Source organism: Chaetodon trifascialis, chromosome 7, assembly GCF_039877785.1.
Source record: "Chaetodon trifascialis isolate fChaTrf1 chromosome 7, fChaTrf1.hap1, whole genome shotgun sequence".
NCBI classification, from domain to species: domain Eukaryota; kingdom Metazoa; phylum Chordata; class Actinopteri; order Chaetodontiformes; family Chaetodontidae; genus Chaetodon; species Chaetodon trifascialis.
Window position 1 is genome coordinate 4877950 of NC_092062.1, and position 24407 is coordinate 4902356.

General features: G+C 40.7%; 1 protein-coding gene across 7 annotated transcripts in view; it reads right to left on the minus strand.

The window, feature by feature from the left end:
• adgrb1a (adhesion G protein-coupled receptor B1a) overlaps positions 1 to 24407 on the minus strand; it is a 160021-nt gene that overhangs the window by 20038 nt on the left and 115576 nt on the right. For 6 of the 7 annotated variants that reach the window (XM_070965714.1, XM_070965715.1, XM_070965718.1 and 3 more), the window contains 7 exons: positions 22435 to 22561; positions 10130 to 10233; positions 7289 to 7391; positions 6989 to 7139; positions 6831 to 6900; positions 6459 to 6525; positions 3679 to 3764 (listed from right to left, as the gene is read on the minus strand). In XM_070965714.1, the coding sequence (XP_070821815.1) occupies positions 3679 to 3764; positions 6459 to 6525; positions 6831 to 6900; positions 6989 to 7139; positions 7289 to 7391; positions 10130 to 10233; positions 22435 to 22561 (708 nt within the window). Of the gene's footprint in view, positions 1 to 1576; positions 1637 to 3678; positions 3765 to 6458; positions 6526 to 6830; positions 6901 to 6988; positions 7140 to 7288; positions 7392 to 10129; positions 10234 to 22434; positions 22562 to 24407 lie in introns of all 7 variants that reach the window. The other variant, XM_070965717.1, reaches the window with a different exon arrangement.

Sequence of the window (24407 nt, forward strand, 5' to 3'; positions counted from 1 at the left end):
ACTCCTTTTCAACAGAAACATGCCAGCTGTGAGGAATGAGAGGAAAGCAAGTGAACACATCCTCCAAAAAAGACTGAGATGGCTGAGGCTGAGCTTGTTCAGATGTGCCGCATTGTCCCAAAGATGGGCTGCACTCATTCATACAGCCAAGGATGCATACACAATTCAGAGTTTAACAGGTGGCAGCTGAAGTCCAGCCTCAAAACTCACTGAAGGACAAGATTTAAACAGATGGTTGAGGAGTCACAGAAGTGGCCAATGTTTGGCACAGTGGTTTACGATATACACGCCACCACCAGTGCACACCTTGACTCAAAATGTGACAAAATAACCTCAACTCAAGGTACACTTCGTTGCTTTCTGACTTGAATGAAACAATGAAATGTTGAATGTCATTTGTGTCATAGCAAGTAGATGGAATGTATATTGTCTTATATTTTGTTAAAAAATGGTCTTTGGCATCAGATGTGAATTTTGGCATTTCTCTGGCTGCCCATGAGCTCCTGGTTGCTTGATTTTACTACTTGTCAGGCAATGCTGAGACCAGTTTTGGTCCAGAAAGACCCCAGTGGGAATATACATGGCTGCTCTGTCTGGACGTCGACAAGACTCTTCAAGTATCAAGGACTCAGCACTTAATCCAAATCCATTCAATGCCTTAAGATATCTGCCAACACTCCCTTAAGACAAGTTGTCCTCCTGAATGGAAGACTAGAGTGACATCAGCATGACATTGCATGAGACAGCTGTACCTGTAAAACTGGACCAGTAAAACAGCAAGGACCCTTGACCAGAGACTGAATGAGCACTACAAACAGACAGCATCAGCTGTTTGTGAACACCAGACCAAAACCAGTCACAGCATCCACTGGGAAGACTTTGATTCACTCATGAACACTGTGAGTTGTGTGTAGTAAGTGGACTTTGAGTTGAAATGATTTTCTCTGACATATTGATCCCAGTGTCAAGAATGAACGTCCTTGCTCACGTGATGCTGAAGTGATTTAATCAGTTCACTTATTCAAGTTCAACCACTCATGTAACAGTGGAGAAGATTTTTTTGGACCTTGGTTTGGTGAAAAATTAATAAATTAAATAAACCAAGGAGAAAACAGTCTGAGGTGACATTCAAACTTCAGGAAAGTTAACAAAAGTCAAGAATCAATCTGACCAGTCCTTAATGTCAGACAAACTACATGTCTATGCAGAATACACTATAAATGCATTTCTGACCTGACCACACGGTCCTTGCACACACACATCCACAACATTCATGTAAATAGAAAATATTAATATTATTAAACTGCAACTAGCATGTGTTATTGTTGAATAGTCACGGTTTATCTAAAAGCACTCCAGAAATTGTCAGAACATGAGGCAGTAATGTGTTATGTTCTATCCAGTGAACAGGAGGCAGCATAAATTGCAAGGTCAATCATGAAATAGTGAGGTAAATAGGCAGGAAGTAATACTAAGCCAATCAGAGGTGCTTGCTAGAGGATTCAGCAGGTTTGGTGATGGGCAGGGCTGGTAGCCATACATTAAGAAGAAGGTGGGATGGGCAGATATTTTTTACCCAATCACTGATGACATGGAAGGGGGCTTCTGAGACTGATGTGTTCCTGATTGGAGAGCCCTGAGTGAGAGAGAGGGGATTCTGTGCAAACGCAAACATGACATTTCAGACAGCAAAAACAAGTACGGTAGACCAGAGAGATCATTGAAGAAAGCAAACATTATCAGAGAGAGAGAGAAAATAACATTTGAATGCACCAACAATGCCAATGGAGACAAAACAGCCTGCAGGGTAAAGGGGAGCAGGGTGCATATGTGCTCTGTGGTTTGAACAATAGCCATTTCAAATCTGACAGCAACCCAATGACAGTTAGTAACAATGTGCCAATTATTTACTGTGTTCTTCACCTATTCATATTTACAAAAAAAAAGTTTTTTAAAGGAGCACTCGAACATTTTGGAATATCCTGGTTTGCTGTTAAACCCAGTCATATAAGGCGTTAGGTACAGTTTTTGAAAAGTGTTTAGAGTAATGTAATATAGCAGGAAAGAGCGTCAGTCCAAAGAAAAAAAAGGACTTTCCAACAACTCCAAAGCTGTCATATAAGCTTGTCATACACGTAGATCCAAAATTCACCTGGTTTTTGCTCATACTAGAGTTACAAGAGTTCTCAAACCACTCAGGTTGGAAAGAACTGCTGTGTGCAGCCATTAAGCACAGTGGTTGTTCGTCGAGAAGGGTAGTTAACATGGAACATACTGTATACGCTGGCCCCTGTCTTAATTTTTTGCCCAACTTGCGACAAACCAGAACACTACACTTACCCTTGCAGGTGTTGAGCCCACATGATGGTGGCTCATTTTTAGTTTGGGGCTCACCCTTAAGTGAACCAACCACCATGCATAGCATGTCATCATTTGACACATGACAGCTGATGCTGATGCACATCAAAACTGGGAAATAGGAAGAATGAGTATCACATGTAAAAACATGCAATAATGGACATCGCTTCACTGCAGGTATGTGGTCTTACATAGAAAACAATGGGTATAGGTATTTTGACATGCATCATTTGGACTTTTGACAGAACTAGGTCAGCAGTTTCTCTTGATTTCAGTGTTTGTGTTAACCTAGACCAAACACATTCTGGACCTATCTCTGTACTGGACTCAGAGATTGTACTCATCTTCTCATTCGATTCTAAGACCCTAAACAATCTGGTGTGTTTACCAAAATGGTGGAGTGCTCATTTTATAAATGGCTAACCATACCCCATTCCTTAAAGCAGCAAATTGGTTTGTTTGGCTCACCCTATCTCTTACCTCACCATAATGACAATGACTTCTAAAACAGCAGCTTAGTGGCAAGAAATACAGGGAAACGATGGTTTCTCACAACTTTGCTGTTATTTGTGTAGCTCTGACCATTGGTTTTATTGGTGATGATAATACTGTATTTACCAAAGAACTTTTTTTTGTCACTATATTCTGCACTCTCAGCTATGTTGTTGAGTACTATGTTACCAGAAAAACTGATGGACAGAGCTATGAAAATCAAACCAAAGTTGTGGAAAACTGGATTAATGTTAATGGTCTTACTTTTTAAAAGCCCTGCTTCCCTCTACTGAAACAACCAAACAGGAGAAAAAAGACACGGATGGATTTACAGAAATTTACATCAATAGCAACACCTACAAACAAAGAGCAGCTGGAGGAAAATGCGACACATTTGAAACTTAAAGAAAGCAATGAGATGAGTCATCATCTTGCTCAGTCTGTGCAGGACCAATAACCAGACAGCCTTCCCCACATCTTTCTTTTTTCGAACATTCCTCTATCCTCCTTTTAGCTCTAAGTCAGAAACATTCATCATAGTCTTAGCTATATGGGAAAAAGAACTTTTTCTTCTGGTCTCTTATCTTATTTTTGATTAATTCAGTTGCTTTTCTCAATCTTTTTTTTTTCTTTTGTTCTTATCCTCCTCATCTTCCTGTGTTAAAAATGAAGTGTCATCTTCAAACAATTTGCCAGTCTGAAGCATGAAATGATGGCCAAGGATAATTTCAGACAAAGAGCCAATACTGCGCTAGTCCCTCCTCCTGGCTGAGCCATCAGGCTGGTTATAGGTCACTGTGTAAAATGGATGTGTGGCATGAGGCATACCCCGCCCTCTCCTTTAGTTTCATATCAGTAATGCCGTCTTTGGACACCAGTTTGTTAAAAACGAGAATCCCAATAACCATGTTAACCTGACAAAGAGAAGAGGCACAGGATTAAAGCAGAGCAAAAACAGTTTCATTACTTCAGAACATGCAGCTCTACTCTAATGATGATAATGATGATGATGATGATGTCAAGACGAGATGATGATAGCAGCATGCTCATAAAAGTCATCACACACACTAGCTGTACTTACTGAAGGTTCTGCACTTTATTAGACTGTACCATCTTCAATGTTAGTGACAAAGACTATCAGGCACCCAATGACAGATGAGGGATAAAAATAGTTGAGATGATGAATTGCTAACATATAAATTTATTTTTGAATATTGACAGTGTGCTGAAAAAAATCATACATAAAATATGATTGTGTGAAATCAAAAGTGGGGAGAGGTGTTATCACTGACTGTAGTAATTACTATAATATTACTGCTTTGAGGAGGCACTGTCTACAAAAATCTCCTGTACATGTCACTCGCTATTCAGACTGGGCGGGCCTCTAGTATGCATGCCAACTGGACCAGTAGCTCTTTATTAATGAAACAGCTTGTGTAAAAAGGACACCCAAAACAAGCTGTTCACTTGCAGGTGGAAAAGTTGGAAAGATGCACTGGGAAGTGAATCACTGAAACTGTAGCTACTGGATTTGATTAGCGAAACAAGGACAGTGTCAGATGTGTGTTGCCAGCATTATGTCTGTGATTTAGGATACCTCAGATGTAGGCTGAACATCAGGCATCGAGGTGACATTTACAAATTTGTCTCTCTATGATTTTTATGATTAATGCAAGACAGTCCTTGCTCTAATCTAAATAGCAGCTTAAGACAGTGGAACCCTAACCATGCTATATTTATTCTAATCAATCAGGAATATAACCCGAACAACTGCTACAGAGTCTATTATTTTCTATACTGACTCAATTTGGGAACACATTATTAAACATAGTTACCTGCGGTTTCTTATAGCTGAATGGTGATTTTTGACAGTGATCAAATGGACTAGAATGTTTGAAGTGTCCTAATACATGATTTTAACAAACAGGAAGCTAGGATTTTTCATGGCATAACAGATTGAATGATGGTTGCCTGTGATGTAAACAAAAGGATGCTTACATAACTTATAGATCTCAGTGCTGCTTTTGATGCTGTAGATCATAATATTCTGCTGGACACACTTAAACTCTGGGTTGGTCTCTCTGACACAGTTCTAACTGGGCGACAGTTCGACATGGCCAAGGAATAATCACACCTCCGATGAAACAGACCTGGCTCTATCTTAGGGTCCATCTTAAAATCTCTACATTGGTTACCTGTCTGTCACAAAGTTAATTTCAAAATTCTTTTATTGGTTTTTAAATCACTTAATGGTGTTGCCCCATCTTATCTGTCCAACATGGTTAAGACATATGTGCCTGCTAGGTCGCTTAGATCCTCTGACTCAAGCCTCCTAATTATTCCTGAGGCCAGAACTAAAAGGCACAGAGAGCCAACCTTTGCTAATTAAGCCACAAAAATCTGGAACAGCCTCTCTGAAGGTTCTAAATCTGTTGACACCTTTAAACAAAATCTTAAGACACATCTTTTTAACATCGCTTTCTCCTGAAGTGTCTTTTCTTTTTCCTGAAGGTTGTTTTATCTGTCTGTTTTAATTGAACTTTATTTCATTTTCCTAGTTTTTATTGTTTGATCACAAATGTTATTATTATTTGTTTTAGTGATAAGCACTTTGTGTTGCATTTAATGAATTTATTATTATTATTATTATTATTATTATTATTATTATTATTATTATTATTATTATTATTATTATTATTATCAATTGCCAAATTGAATCCAATGTCAGCATGAATCTATGCTGGTAAGGTAAATACATAAGAAAAAGGAAAGGGCAGGAAGGAAAGGAAGAAGTAAGTATGTACAAACTGACACAGGGAACAAGAGAAAGAAAGGAAGGAGGAAGCAAGGAAATGTGGATGCAGGAGAGAAAAGACAGAGGTAACAAAGGAAAAGAGGGGGTGAATAAGGAAACAAAAAAGGCGGGAAGGAAAGGTGGAGGCAGTGAAGCAAAGGTAGAGGTAAATCAGGAAAGACAGCATGAGTGAAGAAAAAACGGGGAATGGAAGGACAAGATGAGCCAAATAAGATAAATGATAACCAAGGAAAAGTTCACAAAGAAAGGAGGACACTTTCCAAGCGATGGAAAGGAGGATTTAAAGGAGGAGGCGCAGAAGGAAAGGAAGGAGCAAAGAGGATAAAGTAAACAGGGAAAAGGGGGCAAACTTGGTTGCGGCCTATTCTTAGAGAAACTGTTATATAGTTACATAACAACATATTATATGTAACAATGATAGCTAAAAATAAAGGGCAAGCACCTTTAACATGAAACGTTTTAAAATCCACTGACTCTGAGAGCAGTATTGATTCACTGTCTTTTTTGAGAATTTTACTTAACATTACTGCTGACTGTTGAGACTGCCCATTTTAGTATTGGTTTTTTATGTTTTTATTATTATATATTTAACACGTTTTAATCAAAACACATGGCATTACTACTGTAACATCATTACTATTAGAAATCATAGATGAATGGATATATGCAGACTAAATAAGCTTTTTTAAAGGTGAATGTATGACAACACATGATGGGAAATATTGCTATTGGTCTACATTTGAATTAGTGCAGAGGTTTAACACAGCCAGACCAAAGAAGAAATAGGAAATACCAAAACAACAGCTGCAGCAGGTCCAACAAATGCATAGAGAAGACCTCCTTCCAGAGACAGCCAGCAGCTATAAGAGAGGAGCAGGGAAAGACAGATGCAGAGAGATATGATGAGAAGAAATGGATATGATGGAGGAATGAGGAAAGAAGGAGGGAGGAAACATGAAGGGTTGTAAAGAGGAGGGACAGAATGAGGTGAAAGGTAAGGGAGCATATGCATGACAAGAATGAGGATGGTAAAAGATAAATGGGACAGAAAGAGAGGTTAATTATGCTGGAGACATAAATCCCCAGCCATGTGTAATATCCCTGCATAAATACTTAAAGAGGTGGACGTATATACAATAGTGGATGTATAGGAAAGCATGCTTACTAGCTTGGTGTTCCATATCCCTTTGCCTTGGTGAATCCCACTGAGATCGCTACTACTAGTGCAGGGAGACCTGGGAGGAAAATAAAAATGGACATTAACGCAGGAGAAATGAGAAAGACCACATGAATGACATGATGGACAGCAGACAGAAGGCCCACCCCAGCCGAGACACAAGAAACGCTTGCGTATGATGCGATTCCTGAGGCGGCCTGTCACTGCCATATACGACTGCCACGCCTCCGTCAGGACCCAGCAGAACGAGGACAGGAAGAAGAAATGAAGAAATGCAGCTATCAGGGTACATAAGACCTGAAACAAGAGGGACAGAAAGGGAGAAGAGAGAGAAAATAAATAGAAGGATGATTCTTAATGAATCAGAAAAACTATATCACTGTGATCACGTCAATTAAATGCTGATATAGATAAACCAACACATTGGTCTTGGGATTAGTCCTTACCTTATTCTGTGTCTGTGTCTGTCCGATGAGAATAAGGGCATTGGAGGAGATGATGGACAGGCAGAAGTTAATGAGGATGACTGAGCGCTCAGACCGAATGTATCTGCGGGACAATGACAGGAAAGAGATTAAGAAGACTTTGATTGTGGTTTTCACTAAATCATTATGGTTGAATCTAGGACAACAGAGCTAAAACCAATCAAATATATGCTGTGAATGATTTGATTAAAGTAAACCACACATTTTGCTTGACATACTTTTTCTTCGAAACCACAGGACTTACTTGTTGCAATGTTGCAAATTATGCACATTAAATTACGCATCAGACACCATTCACATGGGGCAGAGATCACACCCTGACAATTGATAAGGGTCCAACTGTGGACCTGACTATGGATTCTGGGTCTGCCAGCCAGTCAGAAGAGAGTACAGTCCGCATGCATGAATGTGTGATTTCCTTTAGAGTCCCCATGTGTGAGGTGCTCTAGATTTAAGCAGTGTCATTGTGATGTTTTTGTGAGGTAAAAAGCTACCTTGTTGGGCAGCAGTGGCTCAGGAGGTACAGTGGGTTTGCGGTTGGCAGTGTCCTTGACCCAAACTTGCACCTGCTGGGCATGGCAGCTCGGGCCACTGTCAATGTGTGAATGGTTAAAAAACGTAAAGTGCAACAAAAGGGCCGTATAAATGCAGTCCATTTATGTTTTGTTGCGTGTTAGGTGTGAAAGAAAAGCTACTGGTGATGTTAGCCTGTTCGAAAAGCTAACGTGTCTGTTATCAGATCATGTGACTCTTTCCTGTTACAGCAATGGTATGGTTACTTCAACACAAAATCACTATATATAGTAAGATCAGATGACAAAGATGACTAAAGAGTGGTCATCCACTCAGAAGGTTGGTGGTTCAATCCCTGGTCTTGGCAGCCTACATGTCAAAGTACCCTTGGGCAAGAAACTGAACCCCAAATTGCCACCATATCACTGGTGCTGTATCACTGGTGTGTGAGTGTGTGTGAATGGATGATGCTCATAATGAGCAGGTGGCTTAGCCACTGTATGAATGTGTGTGTGAATGCATACTTGTTGTAAAAGCACTTTGAGTGGTCGTCAGACTATAAAAGTGCTATAAATTTGCTGCTAATGTTAAAATATTACAAACATCTTAATAATATTATATATACATAGATATATTATTATATATCTGCCCAGAAATACTTGAACATTGACTCTTTGTGGCTTTCTTGGATTTTTTTCACTTACTGTATAGCTGATTTGGTTATGCAGAAGATACTGTCAGTAAAGTAGTAGTCTATGTGCTTTAATGGCAGAAAAGAAAGTGACACATCTCACATGGAGGGACTCTGCTCTCTTCCCATTGGCTTGCACACCTGTGGTCCCCAGACGCAAGGTCCATTGGAACCCACTCTGATAATCAGACTGAATAGCATTTAATTTCATTCATTTAGCCTGACACTATGCTCATGTTAGCGAATTCTGTTTTGAAAGGGGGTTTATTTTGTTATTATCAATCAGTATCAAGGTGAAACCATCCTTCCAATGTCAAATTCAGTGGACAGAGAAGCTGTAGTAGCGATTGCTAGCAGGTTAATATTTTTCACTGATTTAAGAGCTATTGTTTCTGCAGTGTAACCTTTGCAGCTGCATCCAGGTCATTTAAACTTGTCACCATTCTAGCAATTTTTTCTGTTTTTCTGTAGCTATGTTGGAACATGTGCCCATCCTTTACCCCAACACACATCAACTGTATTGCAGATTGTCTCTCAATTTAATTTGTGTCAATCGATGCCACACCCAACATGTTAAAGTAGAAGTCAACATACAGTTGTCAGGTTGTAATGCACCTTGAAGCATAGGTCTGACGAGTTTTCATGCATTAACCAGCAATGATAAGAATCAAGATGTGTACAGCGGCCAGGATACATGAAGAACAGATGGACTTGAGGCACATTATATGCCAACATGTCAACAACATGTCAACAACAGGGTGGCTGTTTCTCAGGAGGGAGAGCGGTCGTCCACCGATCAGGAGGTCGGTAGTTCTCATCCCTGGCCTCGGCAGTCCACATGCTGAAGTATCCCTGGGTAAAATACTGAACCTCGAAACTGCCCCCGATGCTGTGCCATCAGTGTATGAATTCATATGTACGGCGCTTTGGATAAAAGCGTCTGCCAAAATGACTGATTGTAATTGTAACAACATCAGACCAATTTGAATTGCTGAATAAATTGGAGATGTGAATGACTCTGAGGTCTGGAAGCAGGCTACTAGGCCACATGAATTAGACCTATATCAGCGAGTAGCCAAAGAAGCCACAGAATGCAGTTCACTGCACTCTTACTGTCAGACAGCTCCTTGTGTGAGTGGTGACCCACTGTTGTAGCATTCACAACTTTCGTGAACTTTTTTAACCTTTCTTGTGCAGCATGGCATTGAATTGCAGAAAAGGATGGTTTTACCTGCTCAAGGGTGCTCTCAAGAGGTTAACTATTTAAACAGCAGCATACTGTGTACTTTACTTCCCATTTCCCTCACATGAATGCTCAATTTCCACTTGAAGACAGGAGAAGTCAGGAGGAACCAAGTACACATAAAAGGATGCTTACATTATCTATATGCTTAATACAGAAACTTCTCTTCAAGCACATGATAGCAGAGTAATCTCTAACTTTCTCTGACGAACACTGTGTTTCAGGTTAACTGACAGATGTGTAGCATCACACTGTACAGTATACTTGCACCTGTTGATCTGATGATCTAACATTCCCACCTTAGATTAATCACAGCCCAGTGCAGCCTGTTTCCAGAGCAGGCGCTTTATCTCACCTCCAGACAGACACGTAGATGATGATGAGTAGCAACAATGTCAGTGAAGACACTCCACAGCCCACAATCAGCGTCACAGATGGGAGCTGCGTCTTATCCATATTCTAAAAATATAAAGGAAAGGAACACAGAATATGAAAAGGTGTTGCGGTCATGATTAAGTTCTCTTAGCAGATCAAGATGTTAACCTGAGCTTTCACCTAATTAGAGATGTGACACAGAGTCCATGTTAACAGTAAGATCAGTAGAAACACTGTAGTGAAAAAGCTCCAAACCATCACTGCAAACCGTCAGAGAGGAACTTTGGTGGGGTCTTGCAGATCTGTGGTGTGTACAGACTTTGACAGGAGCTGGCAGAAGATGAATACAAAAGCAGAGAATCCCCTGCTGGCTCGATTTGCTGTTAGCTCACCTCCTAACTGGGTCATTCATGGTTCAAATGCTGCGGACTGCTTTTTCCTTACAGTCACTTGAGTCTCCTTTTTAAGCAAAAGTTCTCAGACAATGATTGACAATGCTTTTTTGTCAAACTGCAAAAACGCTTACTTCATCTCAGCAGTGTTTAAGGGAATCTAAACCTCTGCTGATTCGTAGCAGTCATCCTGAGACTGATGTGGGCCAATTTAACAAAAACAAATCCAAAAGAAAATGTGTTTACTTCAAGGCTCTCCCCATACTAAAAACTGACTCAGCACGTTCATAAATCATGGCAATCCCTCATTGTCATCTGGGTTTGGCATGCAATCTGTATCTAAATGTCTTAATGGCATCATGAAAAACCCATGTTAATGCAGGCGTAGGGTTCCTGTGGTGTTTTATTGAGACCAAGTCAAAGGGGAACGTTTGAGTTCTGTTCCAGAAATAACATGACTAAAAATCCAGACTTGGAACCAAGCCTTTGCTGCATGCATTGCTTCATAAGTTTAGTTAAGGACAATCAACTAAAAAAATTAAAAAATATAGCGATCTGTACTATCAGCCCTACACTGCTGAAGGGGTCATACTTAGCTCAGATATATCTGTAATTACAGCAGGACGGAGAGGACTGAACACTGTACAAGCTTTCATACAGCAAAAAAAGAAAAAATGACATTTGAAGAGAGCATTGGTGAGTTTTATGGATACAGACAAAACCAAGTTACGATGATGCTCATGGAAGCTGTAGTTTTTCTGTGCTCATACGTCAGCCAGTTTTTAACTCAAAGACAACAGCTATAGTGGATGCTGATGTCTTGTATGGACGGTCAATCACAACAACAACATGGATGAAATTCTGAATGAGAGACTGCACAAAGTTCCAGAAGCTCAAACAGACTACAGCTCTCTACAGTGGAGACGCCTTATCTCACCAGAAATGAAGTGCACTTCAACCAATGTAAGAATAAGCAAGTAACATTTAGCTTTCAAAATGAACAAAATGACATTTTGAGGAAGTATAACATTGTGCTTATAAATGGCAGTGAGCTACATCAGACAGACACTGACCACCTCTGCAAACCAATTTCCTGGAGGGTAAGCCTAAGGTGTACAACACATTTCAATGGGAATGCGATCGGATCAGCAGGCTACGTCTGGAGATGGTCACAGCCAGGACTAAAAGACATCTGTAAAGGCTACATTGTTAATAATGAAACCGGCCAAACAAATCTAACTTCACATCTTAGTTTTATCTCAATTTTGCTAAAGGCCCCACACACATCCATTGGCTGCCCCATGGAAGCTTTTATTTATTTACTTATTTATTCATTTATTTATCTATTTTTCCCCCAATTCTCTCAGTTCTGAAGTTGAATTACTCCTTCGTGTGTTAGGATTTAATTATTGAACTATGATGAAGATGCATACTTTTTCTTTCCTAGACTGTGTGGAAATCTGTCGTTTTTACAATGATAATGTTAGATGACAGCAAAGGAACTAACATGTGAAACTTGACACAGACACTATCATAAGTATGAGTAGTGCATGGCGGCTACTGCACTGCGCTGTAGTGTCACTGGGTACAGACTATTTTTTAGAAAAGTCTCTTTTTTAAATGAAACAAATAGAACATATCTATAGATTCCAAAAAGCAAGCACATGGTATAATTTTAATATACTGTATTTGAGTATAGTAAAGACCTCATGGAAGAGCAACCTTTTTAACATACTGAGTCCAATCAGAATGCAGCAAAAACACTTATTTAATGCCAGGTGTAAACACAAAAGCGCGATGATCACACCATTATCTGTATAACATATCCAGTTACAGACCACATATTAATACCAGGTGGAAATGGGTTGAATTCTTAATCATGTGAGAGCACAGGTGGGTCTGCATCACAAACTGTTGTCCATGAGCTGTTTTTAAGGTGCTTTAAGTGTGTTTCAGGACCTAAAGAGTCATGTGACACTGAAAAATCTGTTTTTCCTTGACTTGTCTGGTGTCAAGTCTCAATTTTGTTGCACCTCTGACCACAGAGGCCCACACCCAACCACACCTATTGGTGAGGTGGGCTCACCAATAGGTGTGGTTGGGTGTGGGCAGGAGTGTGCTCTGTTGAATCTGTAAGCACATTCCGCAGTAATGCCATGTTGTACTGTAGACCTTTTTCTCCTATCATGTTGTCAGCTTAGACTTTGAGCACATGTAGTTCTGTGGACAATAAGGCAGTACATGAGATGACCACTGACACTCCAGCCTCAGACTGATGATTTGATTCACAGACAGATGATTGGAGTCAGTGAGTTTAAGTGGATCGCCCCAGTTGGCTGGCTGTACAGAAGAGTGTTTATGGTGGTGAGCGGAGTTGTAAAGGTTAGCAGAATGACTTCACACACCCTGATACACACCAGAGGAAAGCAAGCACTGCCGTAGAGAGCTTAGAGAATTTCACTGCTATGGCTTTCAGTGTAGGCTTTTCTGCCCTGACAAGAATACAATTACCTGAGGAATACCGAGTGCGCAGACACACACACACAGAAACAGGCTTTCATCACTTTTGGGGACATTATATAGACTTAGGTTTATTTCCTGGAGACCAATCATAACCATAACCACTACTTGCCTAAAACTAACCTTACCCTAACCTTAACCTAAGCCTAGCCCAAGTCTTCATCATAAAATTTAATGATTTAAAACACACACACACACACACACACACACACAGATACAAACACACAATGTACATGCAGGTATCCAGTATCTACAGCTGGAGAGGTCAGTGTCAGTAGGCTGGCTACTTTTTTGGGCCTCGATTGCAAAGCAAGGTGATTTCAAGGTGACTCATGAATAAACCACAATACTGCAAATCAGCAGAAACACACACACACACACACACACACACACACACACACACACACACACACACACACACACACACACACACACACAAACCCAGTGGTGCATGCTTTCGTGTAACAAACATGTCCATGTAGGAGTGACATTCTGTCCTATCATAAAAGCTGACAGCTAAACACCATCCCCAAGCTACAGCAGACATTGTCTTGGTTGCCATGGTTACGCTGTAACATGGCAGCAGTAGCAGCAGGGTGCATGGCTGTTGTGTAAGGCTGTGTGTTAATGCCTGCGCTGCCTGTAGCATTTCAGTTTGCAATATTGATCTCTAAATATAGGCACAATGATTAAAAAAGAGATTCTTTAATCTATTCTTCAACTAATTTCCTTTTCTATAAGACATGGATTTAAAAGTTCCAGTTAATTTATTTATATAGCCCAATTAATTTATTTATATGGTCCTTTATCCAAATAAAGGATTGAGAGCTCTGCAGAGAAGGAAACCTTCCTCAGAACTAACTAATAAACAATGAATCCCATAAAGACCACCAAACCAACAAACAAGGTACACATAGAGTATATTGAAGAAATGAAACCAAGTACCTCATCCAGCCAAGGCTATCATGAATCACTAAACCTAGAGTCCTTTGATACCAACATAATGCAGGGTAACGTGCTGAATAGCTTCCTGGCTCTCCATTGTGTACCATCTGACGAATCAGTGGCCAATCAAATACATTCAACTGCACTGCATCCGTGTGTATGTACTGCCTTTTAGGTATTCATCAGTATGCTTGGTCAGATTCTTACTCTTCTGTACTTGAATTATTTAAATCAAACTTTTATCAACTTAGACAATATCTAACATTTCAGATATTTTGATCTTGAATTTCTTAGTTTAATAATAAAAAACAAATCTATGTCTTGAGGATGTCGCAGACCACACCATTTTAATAATCTGGGAATCTTCTACACAGTCTGCTGAAATCAACACTGTTACAGTCATTTACAGTCAGGAAATCACTCTCCTGCTCTTCTCTTGTCTAAATAACATTACAAGACACACTGTGGTGAAAATTCTTGTGAGCTGAAGGAGGGAGTTCACCAGGAGACTTCAGATGTGTTATGCAGAGGTATTTATTGCAGGCTTGATGCATCAAGGAGAAGTTGACGAGCAACACAATGTCCACAAGTGAACCAAGGTGGTGCCACACCAAATTCTGAAGATGTCCGATCTAATGGGGTGTATTAATGCCCCCAGTGTCACATGTTTTCCCTTCTAGTCCTTGAACTGTTTCCCTATTATGGATATTCTGTACCCTTCTTCTACATTTTCTTTATGGATAGTCAAAGCCCAAACAATAGCTCATGCCATACTTACGTATGCCCTGACATCCATCCCTCTAACTGAGGACACTTTTGACCTAATTCTCTTAAAATGTCTCCTCACATTCCTCCTTGAATTGGTCCGATATCAGTCTATACAGTTTATCTGCAAGACCTTGGCTACCTCACGGGGAGAGACTTCCTATCTACTGTCTGCTAGAATGGCCTCCAAATATTATGTTGATGTGTCTGTGTCTGAGGCCTCTGTGTTGTCCAACCCTGAGACTTTTGGGCGCCTTACCACAGAGGGCCTGTGATAGAAAATTCCCTCACACACACACCACAATCAAAGAGTTTCCCCCAGCTCTGTAATGACTCTCTTCCATCATTATAACACTGTTCTGCCCTGGCAACAGTAAATAAGGAACGACTTCTACCTGCTGTGAGAAAATTAATTCAGTAAAGTTCCACACTTGCTCGACTTGTTCCTAACTTGTATGGTACATCCCAAATTAACTCTCGTATCAAACTGAAAAGTGATGCTGGCCCTTCCTGCTCCAAAGTGGACACAATTCCCACTTCAGCATGCTAACATGCTAACTGCAATAATAATGGCATGCTAACAGTGCTAATGCTAGCATGTTGATGTTTAGTAAGTATTCAGTAGGTATATGTGTGTGTAGTGTATTAGCATGCTCCCATTTGCCAATAATCATTCAACACAATCCAGCTAAAGCTGATGGAGATGTCATTGGCTTTGTGGTACTTGATTATAAAACGAACCAGAAAAAAATCAGAAATTAAAATTCTAATTTGACGCTGACACTAGAGAAAAGGTCAGCAGTCTAACCCTAATGCTGCTGTGTGCTGTTATGATCAGATGAAGAGCGTTAAGGTAAAGTGAGGGGACAGTTTAATGAAATAAGCTTTGCAGCTGGTGGTGGGGTGAAGGGTGGTTGGACATGAGGGGACCAGTACATGAGGGAGTTCCACCCCCCACACCCCCCTTCAAGCAGGAGATAATTGGCTGAGTTTATAGCCTGTCTTGTCTCCAGGTTTGATGTGTGTGCCGGGGCCAAGTTAATTAAATCCCTCTGATTAATCTGCACTGCAGTGAGTTCCTTCTCTAAAAGCAAAAGGGGGAGATAAAGATTACGAGTGCAGTGGAATGGAAAGGCGTCTGCTGAGACAGACAAACTTTTACTTCCACCTCAGCCAATGACGGAGCTCGACTGGAGGTCTCACACTGCGTCCAAACGAGAGCTCTACCATCCAAAATAAAGTGACCAGACTGCATTATTCCACATGAGCAGAGACAGAGACGTTCCAGCTACCACAGCTGAGGAGGTCCACGGGATGCCAATTCCTCCAGAAATCTATCAGATGAAGCTGCTGCCAATATTAATGGCAAACAAATATGACTGCTTAAACAAGTCGCACTGGTATCAATTACAGAGAATGGATATGAAAATGGATATGGCCGGATGATAAAACTACTGATCCAAAAACTAATCAAAGAAAAGTCATGCTTCCAAGTAAGTGGAGATTCTTGTCAATGAAGTAAGAATGATAGATGCTGGAAAAAGTATACAAATCTCTATTGTAATCTGCTTAATGATCAACTCTGAGCTGCACTTAAGGTTCTCTGGTTATTAGAGCTGAAATGATTAGTCCATTAATTGATTAGTCAGTCAACAACTATACTGATGACACAGAATGAGCCATATTCAGGGCTGAGATAAAACCACACCTGGAGGAGCTAATGCCAAAAAAAGAGAGAAAGTACACATGTTTTGTATTCATAGTGCATTTATCTGAGTACTAAAGGGCAAATCATACTTTCTGCCACTGCAGCATGGGTCAATCTCATGATTGCACAATAAGTATGTAGCTGGAGTCATAACATGATTACCCTGGCTTATCACAAATGTTGGAAGCAGGGGGAAACACATTGTATTTATTTCATTAGTGGTTTTCTGGTGAGTTACATGCTGGAACTGTTTTCTTTAATGGACAGGAACTTGGCACAGTGACTGTGTGCAGCTTCCTGGAGGACTGATGTCATCTGCTTATCCCCAGAAGAAATAGTCCCACATCTAACCCCCAACAAAACCACATGTCTTTTGGTATGGATTAAGCAAAGGAAGCATAATGTGTTAATTAAAGAGCTTTAGATCTGCTGGTGGGTGGATATTGTTACCTTTGGGCAGAGCTACTTTCCAGATCCCACCTCCAGTCTTAAGCTAGGCTGCTGACTCCAGCTACATATTTACAGTACAGACATGTGAGTCGTACCAATATTCTCTTCTCTCTCTTCTCTGACACTCACCAAGAACATGAATAAGCACATTTCACAGCATTCAGACCACATAGCCAAGACGTCTCTTCAACAAAACATCTGCTTTGCCTTTGAAATCAAGCAATATTCTATTCTGATGTAAACATACATTTTTACTCTGACTGGATATGTTTTTACATTTCAGCAGAGCAGCTCCAGCTGTCTATCTAAGCGTGACTTCCATGAATATTTTGGTGCCCTTTCATAGATGAAACACAACTATATGCTTCCTGGAATCTGAGTATGCTGACACTCTAGTGGCCCGAAGCCCTGCAGACCTCAGTCAGTCCTGTTTTCTTATCTGTTGCTCTAAGATTGTGGGCTAATTGGCCAAAAAGTCTTGTCACTGCATTGACAGGCTCCTGACAGCACATTCAAACTGAAGAAAAGGCTTACGCAGGCTTACAACATCCAAAATGATACAAGCACAAGCACATTCATTCATCCTCTTCCCCTCAACACACACTGGCAGTGGCAGTAAACTGGGCTCAGGTTTTGGGGCTGTTGCCTTTGACTGCAGTGCATTTTCTCTGTTTTTCCTTTTAAACGCCTGCATCGAAGTTGGACTGAGCAAAATGGACTCAAGAGGTGGCAGCAAGAGAGTAAATGATGGAGTAAGCAGAGGGAGAGAGGGAGAGCTAAAATATAATGCAGCATCAGAGCATGAAAAATGGTGTGATGAAATGACTAAGGGGTAGAGAAGAGGGGAATAGGAGGACGAGAGGAGCGAGGGGGAAGACAGAGAGGAAAAAGGAGGTTGGGGTGTTTATCATGCTGGAGCTGTAGGAGGCTAGCTGCAGACAGCGGCTGGACCATTTAGAAACTACTGTGTTGCAGTAGGAATAATTAGCATGGCAACCATGGCTGTCTCACATAATAATAGGATGTGGGGAAGGGGACGGCAGACTGTGGAAGGAGAGGAGTTGCCTTTTTCTCCATTTCTGGCAAAAGGAGGCACCAAAATTTAGCTTCCCTCAGGGTGCATGAAGCCTCCAGGCAGCAGCAGAGCTGTGAACAGGCTGCACAGGTGGAGGCAGGCTGCAGGGACAACTGCAAACTGAAGACATCCCATTACTGCTTCAGCAATAATTATGAGCTGATATTCATATACTGCATATTTGCCTACCTGAACAAAACTAAAAGTCCAGAGCCATGCCAGCGGCTCTGTGAAGCTGTACTGACTGTGGCTACAGCACAGCTTTATGCTAACTGATGAGGCTAGTATGGCATCATGCTCACAATGATAATGCTTACAAGCTGATGTTTAGTTGCATAATGTTTATCATGTTCATCATCTTAGTTTAGCGTGTTAGCATGCTAACATTTGCAAACTACACTATTGCGCAAATCTACATTTTGACTTGATGTGGCACTGCGGAATAAGTTAAGGGATCACAAGGCTTCATATAATTCACCCACAGGTTACTGGGACTGTCAATGAATATTTTAAATTTGAATATATATATACTCAAATGTTAAAAAAAAACAAAAAAAAAAAAAACAGATATTCAGTTGTGAAAATTAATATTCAATTGTGAAAGAAAAGCAGCACTCCAGTTATAATGTCTGGTGATAATAATTCCCAAGTTAGATGGAAAATTCGGCTCCATGGATCCCCCCACTGCTTCCCTGATGTCCACTCTCTCTGTGCACCAACTGGAAACTCACTTTCATTGATTGAAAATGAAATATAGGTCAAGATTATCCAAGCCATAATTCAACACAGTATAGGACATAATTTCAATTGTTTATTTTGTAATGTGTAGGTATGCAGATCTTTTACAAGACAGTGTTATGTTGAAATAATGGGCAAAAATAGATACTTGAATGGTTCAAATCATTTTTTGCACAGGGTATCACAAATAGCTGTTCCAAACATGGAAGTCCATCCAATAATTGTCAAGACATTTCATTCAAAATCACAAATGTTGCCAAAGATATGAGATCACAAACGGCGTCAGTGTCTGTACTAACTATTGTGCCAATCCATCTAGTGGATGATGGTTTATTTATAAGGGTGACAATTTTGAGTTGCTGGTGGCCCTGGATGAAAAACAGGGGATGACAGATCAGTGGGGTTCATCCTCTGGGAACCAGGAATGTCTAATGTCCACGCGACCCATTCAACATGTGTTGAGATGTTTCAATCTGGACCAAAGTGGTGGACTGACTGATCACCAAAAAGACCAACATTGTTATCCCTGGAGTCAAAAGTCAGCTGATATGATTTTATATGAAGAGCAGTGAAACATGCCCTCATTCTCTGGAGTCTTTCCTAGTTTACCATTCCTCAGAAGCAGGCCTAGATTAATCCATCAGGGGGCTCCTAACGAGTCCATGAAGGACTGATAATTTAGTTAAGCTAGAACTGAAACATTTATTCCATTAATCAATCATCTGCTAAACAGAATATTAGGAAACAACAATTTTGATAATTTAGAATTTAAGTCATATTTCAAGCAAAAATGTCAGTGTGCAAAGCTTGTCAAATGTCATATTTAACTGCCTTTCTTTGTCTTGTGTGATCAAATTTTGAATATATTTGGGGTTTGAACTGTTGGTCAGACAAATCAACCAAATCATACCCCTGGGCTTTAGAAAACTTTTTTTTAATTTATTTATTTTTTTTAGCTATTTTCTGACATTAAATAGACCAAATAATTAATTGGAAAATTTTACAATTATTAAAAAATATTAATGGAACCTCAAAGACCAACCTATTAATGAGGTGACTGAGAGGGTAATTGACAGATTAATCAAAAATGGGGGGGGGGAAGGAAAACAAACAAACAAACAAACAAAAAAAACTAGTGCTGTCAGGCGATTAAAAAAATTAATCTAATTAATTACAGGATTTGTAATTAATTAATCTAATTAATCGCATTTTAATCTCATATCTGCTAAAGGTCCCCAAATAAAGAATTTGAATTCTAGGACATTACAATTCACTGACATTCACATTACAGCTGGTGAATTCTTTTCATCACTGTAGTTCTCGACGGTAGCTGGAAATTAGAGTCAGATGACGCTATCTGAAACGCCTCTTTTAGGCCCTCGTCTTCCACGATTGAAATCGGCCTGCAATCAGCAGCAACCCACTTTGCGATTGAGTTTGTCAGTTTTTCTGTCGTGGCTCTGCTCATTCGTTTTCCTAACTCAGCAAGTGTGGGTTGGCGGAGTGAGCTCACGGTAGCACTAGCGGCACTAGCAGCAACTACATGTTTAGCGTTTAAATGATAATTCAGGCTGGAGCTGCTACGGTGATAGGAAAATTCTTTTTTACACAAGGTACAAATCACTGCGTTCTTGTTAATAGTCCCGTCTTTGTTCTTTTTATAAATAAACTTGCCGTTCAAAGGTCCAAGTAGGCTTGCCTCGCTCTCCGGTGTTGCATCCATATCTGTTGTCACCCGGCTTTTGACTAGTGGCACAGGTAGGATGCGACCTGCCACTGCAGCCTACGGGTCACTCAAAGGGCCAAATTTAAAATGCTTGCACATTGACTTGCCACTCATGATTAATTGCGTTAATTTTTATAGCGCGTTAATTTGCAGCGTAATTAATTAATCTAATTAACGTGTTAAACTGACAACCCTAAAAAAAACTCATAGTCCAAGCAAATGTATGTGAATAAGCATTACTGGAACACAACATCATCTGAAATGATCAGGGCCTTATATGGTTAGAATTTCCATTTCCCTTCTTTCATTCATTCATTCATGATTTGGTCTATAAAATGTCAGAAAAGATTCAGAAATGTCCTCCACAATCAAATTATAAAATTGAAATGAATCCTTACCGCTACTGAATTATCAAGGGCTGTTTGTTGATCTATTGTCTTTGCATTAGACACATATCATGCTTTCTACCATACTAACTGCATTTCATGCTCCTGCTGCTGTCAGTGATGCTGGTGAAGCTCATTAGTGAGCTTCAGCTGGTACACATAATATTGAACTTTGCACAAAGACAGGCCAACCGTTTCCTCCTGCTTCCAGTCTGCACACTAGATTAGGCGAACCTTACTCCAGCTTTGTACTTAAGAGTATCTCCTGAAATGATAGACTATTCCTTTAAATTGACTTTGACCAACTGTCAGTCGACTAATTAAATGATGAACTAATCATTTCAACATAGAACACAAAGCACAAATGGAACACACCACTGCAGCCTGTCAGCATGAGGACGGACATATTGGATGCTGAAGCCATCAAAGGGTACAGCATCACCACTCACATCCCTTCCTCTTGGTGCTCAGCTTCAATCAAAACCACAACTATCTTGAACAAACAGAATCAGAAATGCTCAGCTGAAGGTGGTAAACCAAAGCTGTTTCATCTATGTAATCCACCGTTTCCCTGGCCTAGCCTCCCTTCTAGGCCGAGCAGGCAGCAGGATGAGCAGCATGCTGCCTCCTATGTCTTTAAGAAAGCCTCGCTGCTCATGCTGTTACCAGGGCAACTAGTGAACAAACTGCTTCCCAGGCAATTTCCAGTCTAATAATAACTAATCGCACTGAATGAAAATTCCCCACAAAGACACTGCCCTTTCCCCATAGAAACTAGGGCACATTTGAGTCAGTGGGATAGCGCTGTGATTTCAGCAGACATCTCACTATCACACACACTGCTGGCTCGCTGTGTCCAGCTGCAGCCACAATGTAAGGGAACTGTGTTGTGTAGCCCACTGGAGCTCCACGGCTTATTGAACTGGGTCTTATTTCTGAATACTGGGTTGCCGTGCAGCACCACCTCCATACATGCGGCCTGGTGAGCATGGAGACACCTCTGACAGTCTAATATATCAACATATGCTGATGTGAACACCAATAACTGTTGGAATAGGCACGGTGAAGGGGGGAGGGCATGCAGGTATGATCATTAGCTGGAACACGATCCACCTCACCATGTCATGTATGAAAGCCTGACAGTGATCACTGCCATGCATTAATGCACAGGTTAGCACACTGCTGCCCTTCCTGTGTGCGTTTCCTCTTGAACACAAACAGCCTAAACAGCCTATCTCCTTATAGGTGCAGGGTGAATAAAGTCGCCCCCCCCCCCCCCCCCCCCCCCCCCCACACACACACACACACACACACACACACACACACACACACACACACAAACACCGCCAAAAAAAAAAAAAAACACCTATAATAACGTTTTGCAGCATGGTCTTGGCATGTCGAGACAGAGAGGGTGGGGGGAGAGGGAGGATCTGTTGATATGTAATGACAATGACGCCCTTTACAGAAAAAAAGAAAGAGGGAAAAAAAACAGCTGATACATTCACATTTAACCCCACAAAAACACAAACCGTCTCCGATACCTTTAACATCAACGAAGTCAAGGCTGTCGGACTTACCATTTCGGGGTTTAGCCGTGCTAAAATGGCGAAGGTGGACAGTCTGTCACACACGCATTTGGTTCTGAATGAGTCGACTAGCACGGCTTTGCAGCCCCTGGCAGACCAGGATCCCAGCAGAGAGGAGCTGCACGGGAGAAAAACACACACACACACACGGGCAGGCGCGCGCACACACACATACACACAGGAGCAATGCGGTGAATATAGGCAGCCCCGGCAAAAGCAAAAGAAAGCATTCAAATCCCGCCGCGTTCCACCGGCGATTTAATCCACTTTACATCCGCCGGTCACCGCGAAGGCGCACAGAGCGAAGAGAGCGCGGTGATGAGGAGGCTGTGAGGCGGCGTGCTGCAGCTCTGTGCCTGGACACACTCTACCAGCACGCTGCTAACAGCTCCAAACAGCCACTCTCATTGTTTCCATGCAGTGTATTATTATTATTATTATTATTATTATTATTATTATTATTATTATTATTATCAATAAATAGTAGGAATAAGTCAGTGCTAATATTATTATTAGCACTTACCCTTATTATTAGCATTCTTTATTATTATTCTTATTATTATTATTATTATTATTATTATTATTATTATTATTACTACAATACCCATATGATAATAGCGTTCGTGAGCCTATTGAAAAAGTGACGGGCTACACTCCGGCTGATGATGCTGGGAATGGCCAGCTACAGCCACGGTAAGCTGGTCCATTCATTGAAGACATTATTTCTTGTGGTAGAGCATTTAACAGAAGGCTGAATATATACAGTGCATATACCCCCCAGGAGTGCTGCGTTTCCATGGTAACAATCAATCACACCTGCTGACAACTGACAATAGATCACATGGCACTAGAAAAAGCACAAGTGTAATTAATAACATTAATAATGGCTGCATTCTATTTAGTATTGTGCAGACAGGCTCCCTGAATGGCTCACTGAGACATCTGAATGGAATGGAACCATCTTTAATGTTAATACTAATTACACCTGTGCCATGGCAAGTCAAAACGGCTGCTGTGACAGAAGGCCTCTTAAAGAAGAGGCTTAATTTCTGCTTGCTCCATTCATTTGAGGACGGCGTTTTAAAACCTTCATACCACCAATTGAAGTTCAACACGTGTTCTGATCAGGTCCTGTGGCAGCTCATTACTCATTACATTAAAAAGGATGCAAAGTTAGGAATGATATCAATCAAAATAAGTCACAATTATGAGGTATCAATTCCACATTAAATGATAATTATGTCATAATATAACATGAATTTATATCTTAGTATTAGTCCAAATTTTGATTTACTAATTCTGCTGACGGATGTACCTGTTCCTGTTCTGAATCTAAAGTTGGCCATACAGCCATAATAATAATAACAATAAAAAATAATATTAATAATAATATTAATATTACAGTGAAATGAAAGTAGACTAATGGACACAGAGACTTCCCATCACTTGTAATGTAAGTTCAAAGTACAGAGGAGAGCGGGCTGGCTTTGGTGCTGCCTTTATACTATTAAATTGGCAGTCAGTGTCATGGCAGCTAGCAAGCATTAGGCCTTGCGATTTAATTAAAAGTGCACAGATGTCAAAACAAAGCTCTCTGGACAAGTTTTCTCAGAGGCCATGCATCGAGGAAGAGGAACAGACAAGGACAGTCAGAAAAGAGCCATCTAGGGAAAACCCGGACGCCAACGCTGGAGAGGCAGCTCCACCCTCCCGCTCCTCTAACCCACTGTCCCAAGACAACGTTCTCAAAGCCCTCTAACCCAGTATCACCTGCTCCAGCCACTCAGAGGGGGATTTTGAGAAAATCATTTGGCTCACAGATGATGTGATGAGAAAGAACAATGTTCTGAACTGGGATTTTGCAACCTGCCCTAAAAGGAAACAGCGTTCCAGGTTTGGTGAGTCATGTCAATCTACAGTTGGAGCATCTGCACCCATTCAGAGCAACCAGGATCCACATACTA